The sequence below is a fragment of the Crocodylus porosus genome, unplaced genomic scaffold (assembly GCF_001723895.1).
Source record: "Crocodylus porosus isolate Cpor-Errol unplaced genomic scaffold, CroPor_comp1, whole genome shotgun sequence".
Lineage (NCBI taxonomy): Eukaryota > Metazoa > Chordata > Crocodylia > Crocodylidae > Crocodylus > Crocodylus porosus.
Genome location: NW_017728927.1, coordinates 7,199,254 through 7,216,113, shown reverse-complemented (window position 1 = coordinate 7,216,113; position 16,860 = coordinate 7,199,254). Strand labels below are relative to the sequence as shown.

The 16,860-nt window shown below is 44.6% G+C and overlaps 1 protein-coding gene across 1 annotated transcript in view; it reads left to right on the top strand.

The window, feature by feature from the left end:
* Window positions 1–15,490, top strand: part of NARFL (nuclear prelamin A recognition factor like) — a 15,753-nt gene extending 263 nt beyond the window's left edge. The window contains exons 2-11 of the mRNA XM_019541886.1: window positions 2,539–2,634; window positions 3,211–3,354; window positions 3,772–3,904; window positions 4,301–4,435; window positions 4,899–5,017; window positions 6,273–6,402; window positions 6,785–6,857; window positions 9,962–10,099; window positions 11,515–11,672; window positions 12,915–15,490. Coding sequence (XP_019397431.1) covers window positions 2,539–2,634; window positions 3,211–3,354; window positions 3,772–3,904; window positions 4,301–4,435; window positions 4,899–5,017; window positions 6,273–6,402; window positions 6,785–6,857; window positions 9,962–10,099; window positions 11,515–11,672; window positions 12,915–13,153 — 1,365 coding nt within the window. The 3' untranslated portion in view covers window positions 13,154–15,490. The remainder of the gene's footprint in view (window positions 1–2,538; window positions 2,635–3,210; window positions 3,355–3,771; window positions 3,905–4,300; window positions 4,436–4,898; window positions 5,018–6,272; window positions 6,403–6,784; window positions 6,858–9,961; window positions 10,100–11,514; window positions 11,673–12,914) is intronic.
* The last annotated feature ends 1,370 nt before the right edge of the window (window positions 15,491–16,860 follow it).

The window sequence follows — 16,860 nt, the reverse complement described above, 5'->3', positions numbered from 1 at the left end:
GCGTTGGATGGAGGTAATGCCTGGGGGGCAATGCCTGAGGGAGGGGCAGTGTGAGTGGGCTTTGGATGGAGATAAGGCCTGGGGGAGGGGCAATGCCTGAGGGAGGGGCAAGAGGGGGGAGGGGTAGTGTGGGGGGCCCGTGCTTGGCCCCGCTCCTCATTCCCTGCCCCCCAGGCCAGGTCTGCGCTGTTTGGCCGCGCCGGACCCTGCCCCGCCGACCTCGAGGCGTCTGCCGCTTGTGGCGTTCCCCAAGAGAGGCCAGGTCCGCTCTCCGGCCGGGCCTGCGACGGGTCTGAAAGGAGCCCGTGGTGCCAGACCAAGCGTGGGCTTACCCTGCGAGTCCTGCGCTGGCGCTTGCTCCCCGAACCACATGGCCCCTGACCGGCATCTCATGCACCCCCAGTTGAAAACCGCAGCTACGGGGGGAGAGGGGGGTTGCTTTCCAGCGGCTTTGACAGGGCAGCACCTTAGAGACCAACTGATTCAGAGAGGCCAGAGCTTTCATAAGTGACAGCCGGCTTCAGCCAGCAAGACATGATTTGAGAAGTGCGGGTGGTTAAAGTGCCCGGCCTCATCATACATCTCAAGCAAAACCATGGAGGCGATTTTCCCACTCCGCTCGGCCTCGGTGAGACCGCAGCTGGAGCCCCACATCCAGTTCGGAGTGCTGCACTTCAACAAGAAGCTGGAGAGAGTCCAGAAAAGAGCAAGCCATATGAGGAAAGGCTGACAGATACGGGACTGTTCAGCCTATAAAGGCGAAGACTTTGGGGGGAATTTGTGGCAGCTTGCATATATATCCGGGGAGAGTATCAGAGGCTCGGTGAGCAACTGTTCATCAAAATGCCCCAGGGGAAAACCAGGAGCAATGGTCATGAACTCCTAGAAGGAGGTTTCAAACTGGATATAAAGGAAAATATCTTCATGATTCGTGTGATCGGACTGGAATACACTCCCAGCCGGGGTGGTGCAAGCATCAACCCTGGAGATCTTCAAAAGGAGCCTAGACGCACACCCCACTGGGGTTATTTGACCCCTGCAGTCTTTCCTGGCCAGAGCAGGGGGCTGAACCCGACGATTTCACAAGGTCCTTTCCAGCCCTAAACTTCTGCAAATCAGGGGCTATGCTTTGAAATGAGTTTTCTTCTGTGAAGAACTGCCTGTATCTTGTCATGTAAATGTCCCTTTGCTTATGTCTCTAAGCACTGCCAACTTTGCTGCAGCCTTGGCTGCTAACGTGCTCTAATTGCCTTTCTCCAGCACTGCCAGGAAAAAGCAAAAAAACTTTTTTTTTCCCCCCTAACTGCACAGTAACGTCATGCTACAGGGAAAAATCATTGCATTGAAAAAGCTTCCTTTGAGTGCCTAGGACAGGTGGAAGATGTGTTAATAAATTCTTGCTGTGAGTGGATTCCAGCTGTCTTTTAAAACCCCTTTGATTCCTCTAAGTGTTTCTGCCCTTAGGAAGGCATCAGGCACTAAGCTACACAACTTCCATGTATAGCAGAAGAGATTAAAAAGAGAGCTGAAATAGAAGGGGAGAAAGGATGCTACATACAGTAGTTACAGTGTGGAGGGATTAAGAGGAGGGAAGAAGGCAGGGAAGTGAGAGATGTAATTGTCGCCACAAATAGAAAAGTGACATTGAGGAGAGGGAATAGCCAACAAAGCAGCACAAAGGGGGAGGATTGAGGTCAGAGGTTTGTAGCGTAAATGGTGTCGTCATCATCACTTGTTGCAGCACTTGAGTTTTCCAGTGATGTTTCCCACCCACACAGTGAATTGGGTATGGCTTTTCTTACCCTATTAAAATAGCAAATCCGTGTTGGTGTTTTTTGATTCATTGAGCACCAGCATGAATTGGTCCTCTTCAGGGAGAGCTTTCTGTGAACCTCCCCAAATTCAGAGCAAAGACTTAATAAAACTGTACAAGCAAGAATGCCGTCATGATGGAAACATGCTTGAGCATTCGGCCAGGGCAAGGATGGTTTAAGCTGTGGTTGAGTTCTAGGTATGGTGCTGGGCAGATGTAGAGAAGGGAACTGGTTGCATAAACAATAAAAAGTTTTAAGTATAAAAACACCCTCAAAACTTCAGTTGATGAACTTGAACAGAGTGAGCTGGGAACAAGGGATATAAAGTCATCAGATTTCCTTCTATCAAATGAAATCTCACTGGCAGTAGCCGCTTGTTGACTGTAATGACCACGCCTCCATCTGCTAATATTCACATGAAGCATGCACGATCACCCTTAGAGAGTTTAGAGAAAACAGGACTTTGCAGACAAGCATCTGTTTGGAGCAAGACTTCTTTAAACACAGCTGCGTGTTTAATAGGGACAGCAAAACCGTACTGGTTTTGGCATGATGTTGGAAAAGTGTTCCTTCTGTAAAAATGGGGTATGTACTTTTGTAACCTTCTTTTGCTCATCTCCTTGATAACTACAGAAATTGTAGGATTGTTTGCTAATTCTGCCAAGTTGCAATTAGTCTTTTCCTCTCTTGCCTCTTCCATATTTTAGTTTTAGTTCTGTTTCAGGAATGTGTAAAGCCAATAAAAGTTGAAAAGAAACCTGGAAAAGCAGCAGCTAAGATCCAAATTGAAGATGACGGGAGCTACTTTCAGATCAATCAGGTAGCATCTTCCCACTTGTGTAAAAGAGTTAGAAATTGCCTTGTTGTGTATTTAATAGGTTTACAACTACTAAGCATCTCAGATTGGGGGAACAGTGAAGACATGACAATAAACAGTTAGCTTTGTGGCCAACCCTCTTGGGTACTTTTCATATTGAAAAATGTATCTTTCTTCTAGAATTATATAGTGAGATGGGAGACCATCACTTTTACTGTCCCAGTTTTGTAATCAGAATCTACAGCTGTAAACATTGCGTCATCTGAGCTCTGAAATAGTGAAATACACCACTTTTTGCAGTTCTGTTAATGTAAGAACAACTAACATTAAAGTTAGTGAGCGAGTGATATCCTGAGTCCAAAATAGCGGATTTGATGTGATCCATGTCCTCACTGACATTTCTCTAACCTATCTTCATCATGGCACTAAAATGCAGAGATTCCACTAATGCATATTTGCATACAGTGTATAGAGATGAAAAGAGGCAACATCTTTTATGTTTAAAGCTATAGAAGTTGCAAGCAACTAGTGTTTGGTTTTTTTTATGGCTGGGACTGGATCTAAACTTTTTCTTTCTAGGATGGAGGAACAAAAAAGCTTGAAAAGGCTAAAATTACCCTGAATGACTGTCTAGCATGTAGTGGCTGCATCACCTCAGCAGAAAGTGTGTTAATCACTCAGCAAAGCCATGAAGAACTCTACAAAGCATTAAGTTTTAATAAGGTAAATGAACTATGCAGTTCACTCAACAGCAGGATAGACTGAAGGATTTGAAAATAACACCATGTTTGAGAAGCTGATGTGAAAATAGTAGAATCTGAAGTTGTAAGTTCTGTAAGAACCAGAACTAATTGTAGTATTTCTTCTCTCAGTACAATACATCAATCTATTGCATCCATTAAGAAATTTGGTGTAGATTTATAAAAGACTTAATATTTAAAACTTGTGATCCCTGGATGTAAAAATTTAAAGCATAGCTTATAGTGAGTGTAACCATCTCATCACCAGAAAAAAACCTTAACCAGAACACACTCAGACCATGGAGAAGCATCTTAAAAAACACTGACATGCTAACAGATACCAGTTACTCTGCAGTATAACTGTCCAGGGAACGTTAATGTTTTATCTCTTGTTTTTCAGACAGCAGCTCCGAGTGAACAGAAGCTGATTGTAATTTCTGTTTCACCACAGTCCAGGGCATCGTTAGCTGTGAGATTTAAGATGAATCCTCTAGAAACAGCAAAGAAACTGACGGCTTTCTTAAAAAACCTTGGTGAGCACATTACAGTCCAAATCACAGGTGGAAATTCTGAAGCGTATCTTCTGAGCATATTTTAGGTGCAAATTCTGTTAGTCTGTATTAGAGCTGCATGAATAAGCCTTCGGTCATCTGTTTCAAAAATAGTAATAATGGAAATTCACAATCTCCTATAACTTTAAGGCATCATAACTCAGCAGGCAGGGAAGGAACCTAGATCATTTCCACTCGTCAGATCATTTTTAATGCAAGTTTATTCTGCTTATTTGCTGGAAACGTATCTGTTTCTAGTTACAACATTTCATAAATAACAAAGGACGTATACAAAGATGTAACCTAATTGAGTTGGGGTTTTTATTGTAGCTTGTGGTGTTTGGCTGTGTGTTTAATTCCAATCCCTGTATTATGTAGGTGTGCACTATGTGTTTGATACAACTTTCTCTAGAAACTTCAGCCTCCTAGAGAGCCAGCGAGAGTTTGTGAAACGTTTTCGAAGGCAAACTGAAGACAAAAGGGCTTTGCCTATGTTGGCCTCTGCCTGCCCAGGTACGTTTAAAATGTACATAAACTATAGGTAGATAAGTGGTGAAATCCTGGGACAAACTATCAGTAAAGAAAAGCAGCAGTATACTGCTGAAAATGTTCATCTGGCTAAAACCACATGTAAGTGAGAACAAAATGGCTTTTAGTGGCATGCAGTTATTTATTTGAGATTCTTTTAGCAGTCCGTTCAACTTAAAATAGGCACTCCTATGAAAGAGTCTATTATAAAAGTTCTTTAATAGTTTTATAAAGAAATATTCTTGTTCTTGAATAATTAGATTAATTAAAAGACCTGATCTAGAACTTCAAGTGAGCAAGTTACTTTGAGAAACTAGTCTTGTCCCAAGCTCTTTATTAAGAGCCTACACATTCTGTATGCAGAAGAGACTGAAAATGATTATTATTAAATGATAACATGATTTAAAAGTCATAGCAGTGAATCAATATGCTTCCTTTCTCTTCTCAGGTTGGATCTGCTATGCTGAGAAAACCCATGGAAGCTTCATTATTCCTTATATTAGTACAACCAAGTCTCCACAGCAGGTCATGGGCTCTTTAATCAAAGGCTATTTTGCAGAACAGCAGGTAAAGTTTGGTGTTGACCATAATTGGCATGAAGCTGCAGAAGTTAGATTTTAAGTTGCTTCTAAAATGACTGATTTTTCTGATGTGAAAATGTTGGAGTGGTAGCAAGGCAGCTGACAGTAGTCTCCACTTGTATTTGTGAAGATCTGTAAATGGTGTGAAAGCATTGAAGGTGAGATCCTGTCACCATACTGCTTCAAGCATTTTACCTCCACATCCACCTCCCTACTTCTGCCTGCTCTTAGAGAGTGACCGTCTCTCCACCTTCTTTCTGCTTCCAGCAAGTGCTGATCAGTAGCAGTTTCAAGCTTGGTGCCCAAAGGCCGCTTGAAATGTCTGCACGTTATTTAACAACTGTAAAATGGGATTTTCTGTAGCCCTTCTTACCATCCCGTTTGCTTTACCAATGCATTTTGATAGAATTTAAGTAATTTAAAAGAAAACTGCTATGATCGTGCCTAAGCCAGACCTTGAGTTTGCATTCATGCAGATCATACTTTGTCTAAAAATTACTTGCTTTTTCCAAGCTTAATGTTTCTATTTCAGTTTGATTTAATTCGATTCTATATTTTAAACCCTCTGCGTTTCCTCCCAAGTGTCATTCTGATGCCTAAAGACTGGTGTCATGCTAATAGCCAAGAATTGAGTCTACTAAGAAACTTAAAATATTGCTGATGCCTTCATTCATTATCCATTAGGAAGCACGGTTTTAACATGTGTGTTAAATAAGCTTGGAGATCTGTGTACTTGTTAGAAGTTGGCAGTGACTCAAGGTATTTGGCAAGAGATACTGAAACAGTGGCTCAAATTCAAAACTTGTTTCCTTGACCTCTGCTTGGTTCTTGGATGGTGGTGAACTTTAATGCGGTGTCTGCCTTCAGTTTGTTTGCTGGAGGTGCTGTTTGCAGAACATAAGTTCTTGTTTTCAGTCTGGGCTGTAACGGTGTATAGGAAGCTTATCTTCTGACTAAGCATGTAATTAGGGACTCCCGACTGCCTGAGCCTGCCAGGAGCATCTGCTTCAGTAGAGAAAACAGGAAAAGGTATTATTGAAGCGTGCTACGGGTGGTGATTCTGTTTCTCCTGTGCAGTTGGGTAGGGACAGAAAGATATTAAATCTGTTTTTTAGAAGGAGAGGATTTCCAAAGGTAAAGTTGCAGTTAAATGGCTTCATTCTCATTTGTGCCTTTGCAGTTCTCTCTTCCACTGTGTTTAAAATCAGTGAAACTAACCAATCTTCTTGGGTTTTTTGCAGCATTTAACCCCTGACCAGATCTATCACGTGACAGTGATGCCCTGTTACGACAAAAAACTAGAGGCTTCAAGGCCAGACTTTTTCAACCAACAGCATCAAACTCGGGAGGTAGACTGTGTAATTACGACGGGTAAGCAGAACCAGAGATGCTCCAGCTGACTCTCCTTCCACTACTGCACACGGGACACAGCGCTTTGTAAAGATGCCCTTGTGGCCTGTGACCTGTTTTTAGGAGCACATCTGCAGCTAGACTTGACCATAGCTTAGGAACAGTGAAACTTTGTTAGAGAGGATTACATTATGCTCACCTCTGAGCTCTCTAGGCTCAGGTGGCTTCTTTCAGCACACCCTTTGCTGTGCCGCAGAAAGAAGTTAGGCTGTGAAAAACTTGTCCTAAGGGCGGGCACCATTATGAATACAGGTTTTGTGCCCATGAACACTTTCTTCTGTTCGGGGCATGGGAAGGAGGCTGGAGAAGAAATTGATCACTTATATCTATGGTTGTGTTCTAGGAGAAGTGCTGAAGTTGATGGAACAAGAAGGGGTCTCCCTGTCAGATGTGAGTGCTGCTCCTTTGGATACTATGTAAGAACAAATAACCTTGCTAACACCTTTAGTGATCTCTCATTTAAGCACAGCAGCAGAATTCCCCTTTCCTGAAACAGTTTTGCAATACAGTGGTTACAGATTTTTGCATCTTAAGTTCTACTCCAAATCTCTCTTTCACATCTACTGGGTTTTGAATTCAAGTGCGATTACACCTCAAGCCATTTGGAGATCTGCAAAAGGAGTTCAATGAATATGAAGTCACTAGGTGTTGCAGGCTTTGCATAACCCAAGCAGTAAGTTTGCCCTAAATCAGCAGGACTGGGTGAATTCACTGATTTAGAATATACTAGTTCCTAAGAGCCTGGATAACATGGTAGTCTTTGATAATTGGATACCGAACACTCACACGCTATCTGCTGAAATGTCTCAAAAAAAGCTACCACAAGCTTGGAAGCTAATAAGCAATTGGAGGGGGAAAGTAAATACTCTAGTCCAGTGGGGGCCAACCTTCTTGGCAGGCATGCCACAAATTTGCCCCACACACCCTTGCTGCTACCACTACAGTCCGCTTCCCTGTCTGATCTGCTGCTCTGGTTTCTGCACCCTGCTCCATCTGCTGCTGTGTTGCTTGTCCCTGCCCCACACAGACTGCAGGTGCCACCCCTGCTGTAGAATGATGGAGACTGTAATTTGATGGGATGCAGAAGCCTACTGCTCTGCTATCCTTAGTTCATGTGTGTTCTCCAGCGTGCAGAGTATTGTATATATTCCATTGCTAAAGCTCAAATGAGGATATATCTAGATCACTTTAGCTACTCCATGGGAGTTCTTTTATTCAGTAAAGCGTGCCATCTTAAACATGTGCAATGCAGATGAGATTTTAATTGCATTAACTGAAAACTGACCCTGCAGGCTCTATGTCAACCACATACAGACTAGAGGATTTAGAAATCATATTTCATGTGCTTAAATTGACATCAGCTGCAGCATACCATGTTAAACATGAAATTGAAAGGACCCATCTTTATCAGCATGTAGAAAATGGCTTGTAAGAAAGAAACAGCATGTGCCTAACAAACCCAGTGAAGTTGAGGAGTGTTTAGAGAAGACGGTGGATGTATGTGACCTAAGTGGCCAGTGCACAAATACTTCATGTCCTCAAGAGTGGTATTGAAAGCCCCAGCCCTGCAGCTAATGGCACATGTACAGACTACTGCACCCGCTCAAATTTCTTTGGGACTCCATGCAGCTCCATCAGTCTACTTTCACCTACAGGATTGGAGCCCTTATCTCAGTCCAGATTGTAAGTGAAATTGTGCTTGGTTTTTCCTAAGCCTTGCATAGACAAGAGCCAAGATAATAAGTCCCAGCACTCCTAGCAGTTTCTATTCAGCAGAATCCCACTTTGGACTGGTTGGTCTGGCTAGGCTCTGTATGTTTGGCAGGGCTTTATAGGAAACCTTGGGGATGGGGCAGTATACTTGCACAGGGTCTGCTTGATCATAAAAACACCACATAAACTCTGAAGCAATAAATGGAAAAAGTAGCCACTTCCAACCACATTTTTTTTTTCCATTTAAAACAAAAACCCAAGGGGAGACACAGTCATTCTTATTAATCGCCACCTTAAGGAATTCAACAGGTATACATGGAAAAATCTGCTATGTAGCTGGGCCATTTAAATTTCATTTGCTTCTGTCTCTCTGCTAAAGACTTACTGGAAAGTCCTAAAGGGATTCTGAAGCGTTTGAAAATGCAGTGGTGGGATGGAAGTGTCGGTTAGGAAGTGGAACCAGATGTCCAGCGTTTCGATAAAGTCTTTGGCTAAGCTATCAGAATGGCATGCTGCGCCTCATGCTTGTGGCAATAATGCTTCTCTGTAACCTTTTGCTAGCCTTAACCTACTCGATAAATGACCTGGTCACAAACCGCACGTATTCCATAAACCTGGGAGGATTCATGTAAGCAGTCAAATGGCTGTTATTCCACTTTATCCCTCAACACGTGGAAGAGGCCATTAAGAGGTTATTAAATTTGGCAGCAGGAATGAGGTTCAAATGCCAAACATCCTACGGCTTTGCTGGTGGAACCGTTTGCATTAGCCCGGGGCTGCGGCTTACTGGCAAACTCCTTTTCAGAGAGCAGCAGTACGTGAGGCCAGACACACTGAAGCACTTATTAATGAATCTCAGTTCCTGTAAACAAGAACCGAGTTAAAAATAGGCTCCAAAGATGATTACGGGGTGCAAGGTTGTCTTGTGCAGTGCTTTTAGAACTGAGATTTTTTTTATCTGCAGAAGACATCTTAGATTTGACCTGAAATCAAGCAGCTGTGAGCGACAGAAAGCCAATGTCACATTGTTCAGGAAGGTTATAAACAGCTGATTATCATCTTATAACAAAAGCCATTGTTGTGGCTTACATTTTGGGAGCTCTTCTCCAGAAGGAACAGCTGAATGACCAGTTGTATTGCAGCAGATCATCAGGATGAAACTATGGGGTGACTGAATTGCAGCATTTTCCTTGATCCAGTTAAGACCGTGTGCAAGTGTTGCCCTTTAGCTTGCAAGCTTTTGGAAGAGCCTAAAGTAAAGGTCAAGTGACTTGGGCTCATTTCTTTCACTCCTTGACTTCCTAGAAGTTGTTCGGTTAGGAAGGGGAGAACCAAGTGGCCAGAATTGATGGCTGAAATCTCTCCTTTCTATGCTTTTCAGCTGTCCCAGACTTTCCCAACACAAGTGTTTTTTGGAATAGGTCCTAACATCTGAGACAAAGTGGTTGCATCTGTGGAGGATTTGGGGTCAGGCCTGTACTGACCCATGTGTGGTTAAATTCATGTGGCCCATGAATTATAAATAGTCAATATTTTGTGCTGTCTGAGGGGGGAAGGATTTGAAGGGCCTGAACAAGCAGCTGGCCGTGCACCATCATTTCTGAAATCTGCAGGTCCTTGTTACATACAATACTTGTCTGAAGGCACATGTGGGGAGATGCAGGGGGAGACAAGGTTAGCATGTCATGACTATTACTAGTACTCAGTCAGCCGCACCAAACTGCCACATAGCCACAATGGGCTTTGCACCAGCTACTGTATTAAATGAAGCCATGAAGTTACCTTCTTTACCCTCCCTGTCCCCTAGGTTTAGCAGCACAGCAGAAGAGGAGCTGCTTGGCCATTCTGGAGGCGGGTCCGGCGGCTACCTGGAGCACATCTACAGATATGCAGCCAAGGACCTCTTTGGGATTGAAGTAGCTGAAGTGCAGTATAAGCCTTTAAAGTAAGGAGTCAAAGCTGCTACCCACAGAGCAGTATCTCAGTGCAGTTCTGTTTATGCTTTTATCCCACCACTGCCCAAACAGGTCTTTATCCAACGTTAAACATTTTGCATCAAGCTCTGGGAATTGGCTGCTTACTCCCACACATAATTCAGCCATAAATCAGCTGCCAGTCTGTGCAGCCGTTTCCCTCTGTGACTTCCTCACCCTTTCCCCACCACCCACATGCTTTAATTTAGCTCTGTCAATGCTCTCAAGTCCGCTGCAGCCTGAGACTGGGAACAATTTGGATGACAAAACTCTTGGAAACGAGCTCTTTCACTTATCTGACCCGCTAAAAAGCAGGTGCACTAGCACTAGCACCAGTGTTGGCAGCAGCTGGCTTAGACAAGTGGGTGTCATCTGGGTTCTCTTTCTGGGTTTTTGGCCCCCCAGTTGCTAGGAAGATCACCGGCAAGGCAAGTAAGCCTTTTTCAATGCCTGTATCTAAGTGAAACTTTTGCTAACCTCTGTTAAATGTGCCCTGTTTATGGTTTTATAATGGTGCATAGCCAAATTGATTTAACATCATTTTCTAGCTCAGTGGAATGCCCCAGAGCGGAAGCAATCCTCAACCACCTTGAAATACACATATAATGAAAACACTCAACTCATTCCCTTGCTGTGGGCATTTTTTCCATCTATTATTGGAGGACCTGAGCTCTTCAATATCCATTTTTGTACGGTGGAATTACCTGCAACTTATAGTTCTTTCTTAAAACAGCCTCACTGTTTTGCCTGCTGGCTGAGGGTAGCCAGGAAAGCCCATAATGTTCACATAAAAGCTTCTTCGCTCAGGGTCTTTGCTAACTCAGCCATACAGTCATGCAGGTGAGAGCATCCGCTACCCAGGGATGCTAAGATGACTGAGATCTCCTAAGTGTTATTTGCAGTGTGTGATGCTCCCCAGTCAGATAGCCCAAGCTGGCCTGAGCCGAGGAGTTCAGTAGGCCTATGCACTTGACAGGAAGGAGGCTGGATAGAGTTCAGAGCTTGAACACAAGTGCATAAGTGGGGAGGAAAGTCAGGATACCAGAATGCCCCGTTGTGGCTCTGGGTCTCAGTTCTGAACAGCAGAACAATTAATGCAGAGACACTGATAAGCTATATGCCTCAAGTGCCATCTGTGTTATATAGACCAGAAAACATTATCTTCAAGCTTAAACATGCTTCCTTTTAGCTTGGAGGCAGAGCTGGGACTTCCAGTTCAGCAGGATTTTTGGAGGTTAGCTCTCTCACCATGTTACCCCCTTGCTTAAAAAAAGGTGCTTCTTCATTTGGAAGTGTATTAGCACTGAAGTTGCAGCACAGTGTTTTTATCAGGAGCAAAGTGGAGAACCAGTTTGGACAATAGATGTTGTCTGCTTCTGTTTCCCAGAAACAAGGATTTCCAGGAGGTGACACTGGAGAAGGATGGCGTGGTTCTGCTACAGTTTGCTTTGGCTTATGGGTTTCGGAACATACAGAATTTAGTGCAAAAGCTGAAGCGAGGAAAGTCGCCGTACCATTATGTTGAAGTCATGGCTTGCCCGTCAGGTAAGGCTACCCAGGGATTAAGTGGCTGGCTTTGAAGTTTACTGTACGAGACTTTGGAGGTTATCTGAAACGGAGAGCTGGACAGGAGCTTGAATGTCTGTCAGGGGTATGGTGATTAGAGGTAGTTAGTGAGGCTGTCAGATGTATTTTTGGAGGCTAGCAGTCAACAGTTCTTTGCAAGTTACTTTGGAGTCATGATTGAACCTGTATGTCAGCACTTGGTGCAGTACTCAAAAAAGCCTCCCAGCTTTGTAAACCTTTGGGCACTCGATAGAACTCGTGCTATGTTACCTCCTACATTGGGCAAAAGTGAGTCATGGGCATAGCTTAAAAAAAGGCAACAACTTCTAGGGACATGAGAACCTGATTTCTCTTCTTTCTAGGAGTATCAGTCATTTACCTTCCTCCATCTTCACAACATGCAACCTCCTAGGTCTTTTATACCATGCCCTCTACAGGCCTGCAGACGATTAGAAGAATCAACGTTTAGAAAAGTATTAAACAGCTTTGCATAGCAGTCTCTTACCTTTCTGGTGTTAGGAGTTGCCACCTTATCCTTTGGGTTCAGAGTGCTGGATTCAGCCTTCATCTACCCATCTATGAGAAGTCCAGAGCAGGCAGCGGTTCTGAGCATCCATTCTTTACCTCCCCTGGATCGCAGCCCATCCCCGAGAGGAGTAAGCTGTCCAACACTGAGCAGCTGGTTGCAGGATACCACCTAGATAGCACGCAGCTGACCAGGAGCAGTAAGCCTGGAACCAGAGCAGTCTCAAGGCTTCTCCCACTGCCTCTCACTGCTGTTTAGTGTAGGCATTCATCACCTCCAGTGTTTTAATTAACAACATGGCAGTCTCTTTTTCAGTTTGTTTGCTTTCCGGGCTCGAAATAAGAGCCACAGGTTCCTGCTCCCTCCCTACTCTCTCAATGTAGAACAAGAAGGTTTAGAACAGTCTCTTTCCCCACCATGCACTATTGTCCACCTTATAACTCCTTCATGCTTTGCTGCACTAGGATTCAGCCCTGCCTGACCACTAGAGGTGCAGCGTCCACCTTGCTGTAGGATCAGATCATTGAGGGGTGAAAGCTAATCAATGAAGTAAGGTTTTCTTGTGGGAGGCCTTACATTGCTGCTCTCAGCTGTATCGTGTTTGCATCATTGGGCTTTAATTGCTCTTGGGTAAGCTTTGACTACTGGGTTTGGAAGTGATTTCAGCTTTTATTTTCTCATCTGGTTGCTCCCAGGCTGTTTAAATGGTGGCGGTCAGCTCCGAGCTGAAGGCGAATCCAGCAAGGAGTTACTTCAGCAAGTCGAGCAGTCGTATGAGTCTGTCAGGACTGAGACTCCAGAGGCAAATGGCAGCATACAGGAACTGTATGAACAGTGGCTGGGTGGCACAGCCTCCAATAAGGCTGGGAAAATACTGCATACAGAGTACCATGCTGTGGAGAAAATGAGCACTGGATTTAATATCAAATGGTGAAGAAGCGTCCAACCTGTGTGACTGCAAGTCTTTGAAACCAAGGCATACTATTACTCAGTTCCTTGTGAAATCCTCCGAAGCCAGTGCACGCTCTAGAGACTTCTCTCACCACAACTGGGTGTATACAATTTGATTAGGATGTAAGTGGTATGATTAACTCATTTTTAGAGTTTTGAAGGATATTTACATGGTCTGAATGGGAAAAGGTGTTTGACACATCTTTTAAAACAGAAGCAATAATGTCTATTAGTTCTGGTTCCTCCTTGTCAGCCCAAGCTTGCATTCATTTCACTTTCCCGTCCCTGTTGAAGCCAATGCAGAAGTAGCCCTGGAGTCAGCTGTGGATGTTCTTGATGCCCAGATAAAATATTACCAGGCCAAGACCTGAATGTCACATCTGCTGTATTTTCACAGCATGAAGCTGTATAGCTGTGGCACTTAGGACATTTGTCATTTAGTGAGAACTGGGTTAATAGTATTTGGACTCCAGTTCTGTGTTCCTGCTCTTGACTAGCTGTCCGTGGAGTCTGTCTGATATTTGTACTGCATTTCAAGAGAGGCGAGAGTGTCACGGGCACAGACAGCAGAAGCCTATAACAGTGTTATCACAACATCTAACACTTGCATGTCGCTGCCTGCTGAAACGTGACTTGAGTGAATGTAAAGAAAAACCACCCTGTAACTTTTTGCACACAAACGTTCATGAATTAGCAGCTGGATGTTAAACTTCTACTAGCCCCCCCCTCTCACTAATGTTGGAGAATAACCTTGCATTCAGATAAAAGATATCTTCCCTTATACATCACGTTTCCCAGGAAGGCAATGCAGACCAGTATCTTATCATTTCAGTACTATCATAACAGCCTCTGTTGACAGACATTCTGTTGTAAAACAGCTGTTCCAGCTGTGAGAGTGGAGAGGAATAGGCCAAAATTTATCACACCCAACATTAATAACCATCCATGACTAGTACCAATGCCAGCTGTTTAACGTAATGCACAAACTCACCCACTAGGTACCAGCCTACTTGTGCAGAAGCGTACTTGGTCTGTGTGTGTTAAACGAGCTGGTTCTGCTGTCTTTGAAATTGTGCTGTTAGGGGTTCGGAGAACGATACATGTTGTTAATGTGTAAACTGACCTTGCTCTTCCACCTTCGCTCAAGGTGAGTCTTGCTCGCTGCCTCATTAGGTTTCCTTGTTTTAAAATGGAAAGAGTTTAGCAACCGGCCTTTAGGAGCAGCTGAAGGGACCTTGTCAGGTCTGAAAAATTAAAATGCTTCTTCAGTATGCGCCAGCCACAATGGGCAGGCTTTGCAACTGTATGTGCATCCTTTTTAAATCCTTCCCCCTCACAACCCCCACCCCTGATGTGGGACAAAACTCAGCAGATTAGTCACTTTCTGCTTAAATCTTGAAAAACTGCTGTCTCTGGTTCCTCACCAAGCTGTTTTAAATTAGCTCTCAATGAATTTAGGCCCCAATCCTGACTCTTGTACACATGCTTACTTGGAACTCAAACTACAAAGGTAAAGCACATGGCTGGAGGGTAGGAGTCATAGATTTTAAAAAGCATTGATAAGGAAACAAGTCAACTCTAAATTCGGCACTGCCGTTCACAGCAGTCATCAGACCATTACCTGTTGTTCCTGCCCACTTTCCTACATATTGTGTCTGCTTCATGCAGGAAAATACCCTTGGACGCCCGTTTCACTAAACCTGTTTTACTGGAGAAGCAGGATTTGGATGAGGCTAAATGCATTTAAAGAAAAACCACTGTGATCTGTTTCTTTGATGCCTTCAAGCCAGAGCTGGCCTCTTCTTGCTTCTGAAGTCAGCAGCTCCTCATGCTGCAGTTTGAGATCTGTCTCCCTGCCAAAAATCAAGTAGTTTGTGATGTTGAATGGCCTTTTATACTGGTAAAGAAGCCTTGTCTGCCTACTTCCTTGTCACCCACCTCTTTGAAAGTCTAATCAAATCCTTACCAAGGATAAACCAGTCCATGGCATGAGACTCATGAAGTTTTTGGGAAGTTTTAATTAAAGCTTTACACATTTCAGTGGTCATTGTCATTAGTGAGTTCACAGTGCTGAAGAGGCAACATTCTCATCTGGCTTTTTCTCTCTGCAGCTTTACAGGCAGGTGGTTTATGTCATTGAATGCCCCTTTTCTCCTGCATAGTTTAACAACACAGTATTGTGTTAAAACCATAGGTTTCAATTACAGCAAGAAATGCCAGCGTTAAACTGCTTTACAGGAAATTGACTATACGGAAGTGCTGTGACTAAACTTTGTAGTCAAGTGCAAAAGAACCAAGTTCAGTGTAAGTGTGCAGTTGGTTTCATAGTAATTTCGAGTCAGAAGGGACCTGAATAGATCGTCTCGTCTGACCCCCTGCCACTGACCGGAGCACATGCTGGGATCACACGACCCCAGACGGGTAAATTCAGAAAGAGGTTGGACGAACACCTAAGGTAGGAGTGAGGACCACTGCCCTAGGAAGTTGGTTCCAGATCCTAGCCACCCTAACAGTGAAATCTTGCCTCCTAGCTCTAATCTGATCCTATTCTCCAGCAGCTTCTGGCCATTGTTCCCATCACCCCAGGTGCTGCTGGGGGGAATAGGGCCCTTCCTATTTGCTGCTGATCTCCCCTAACAAGTTTCTAGGCAGCCACCAAATCCCCCCTCAGCCTCCACTTGCTGAGGCTGAACAGGTTCAGGTCCCTCAGCCTCTCCTCATAGGGCCTGTCCTGTTGCCCTCCAGCCAAGCGGGTGGCCCTCCTCTGACCCCTCTCCAGGCTGGCCACATCCTTCTTAAAGTGCGGCGCCCAGAACTGGACGCAATACTCCAGCTGCAGCCTGACCAGTGTTGCATAGAGGGGGAGGATCACCTCCCTGGATCGGCTTGAGATGCACCTTTGGGTGCGTGACAAGGTCTGGCTGGCCTTGCTGGCTGCGGTCTGGCATTGGTGGCTCATGTTCATCCTGGAGTCAGTAATGACTCGAAGATCCCTTTCCGCCTCTGTGCTCTCAAGGGGGAGCTCCCCAGCCTGTCTGTGTGCTGTGGATTCCTTCTCCCCGGGTGCAGCACCCTGCATTTGTCTACATTGAACCCCATCCTGTTACCATCCGCCCACTTCTGTAGTCTGTCTAAATCTAATTGCAGCCCCTCGCTCCCTTCGAGCATGCCTACCTCTCCCTGCATCTCGATGTCATCGGCAAACTTGGATGACGTGTTTTCCATTCCCTCGTCCAAGTCGCTGATGAAGATGTTGAACAGTGTAGGCCCCAGGGCCGAGCCCTGGGAGACCCCACTGCTCACATCCCGCCAGGTCGAGTACAACCTGTCCACCACCACTCTCTGGGTGCACCCCATCAGCCAATTTTTGACCCATCCAGCTGTGCAAGCATCAATGCCACAGTCGCTCAATTTATTAATGAGAATCGGGTGAGAGACGGACGGCGTCAAAGGCCTTCTTAAAGTCCAGAAAGACTACGTCCACGGCGACACCATCATCCAGGGATTTAGTTACCTGGTCATAAAAGGCCATCAGGTTGGTCTAGCTGGACCTGCCTTTGATGAACCCATGCTGGTTGCCCTTGGGCATAATCTCCCCTGCTGGCCCCTCACAGATGTGCTCCTTGATAATTTTTTCAAAGATTTTCCCCAAGACCGATGTGAGGCTTATTGGGCCTTTAGTTTCCTGGG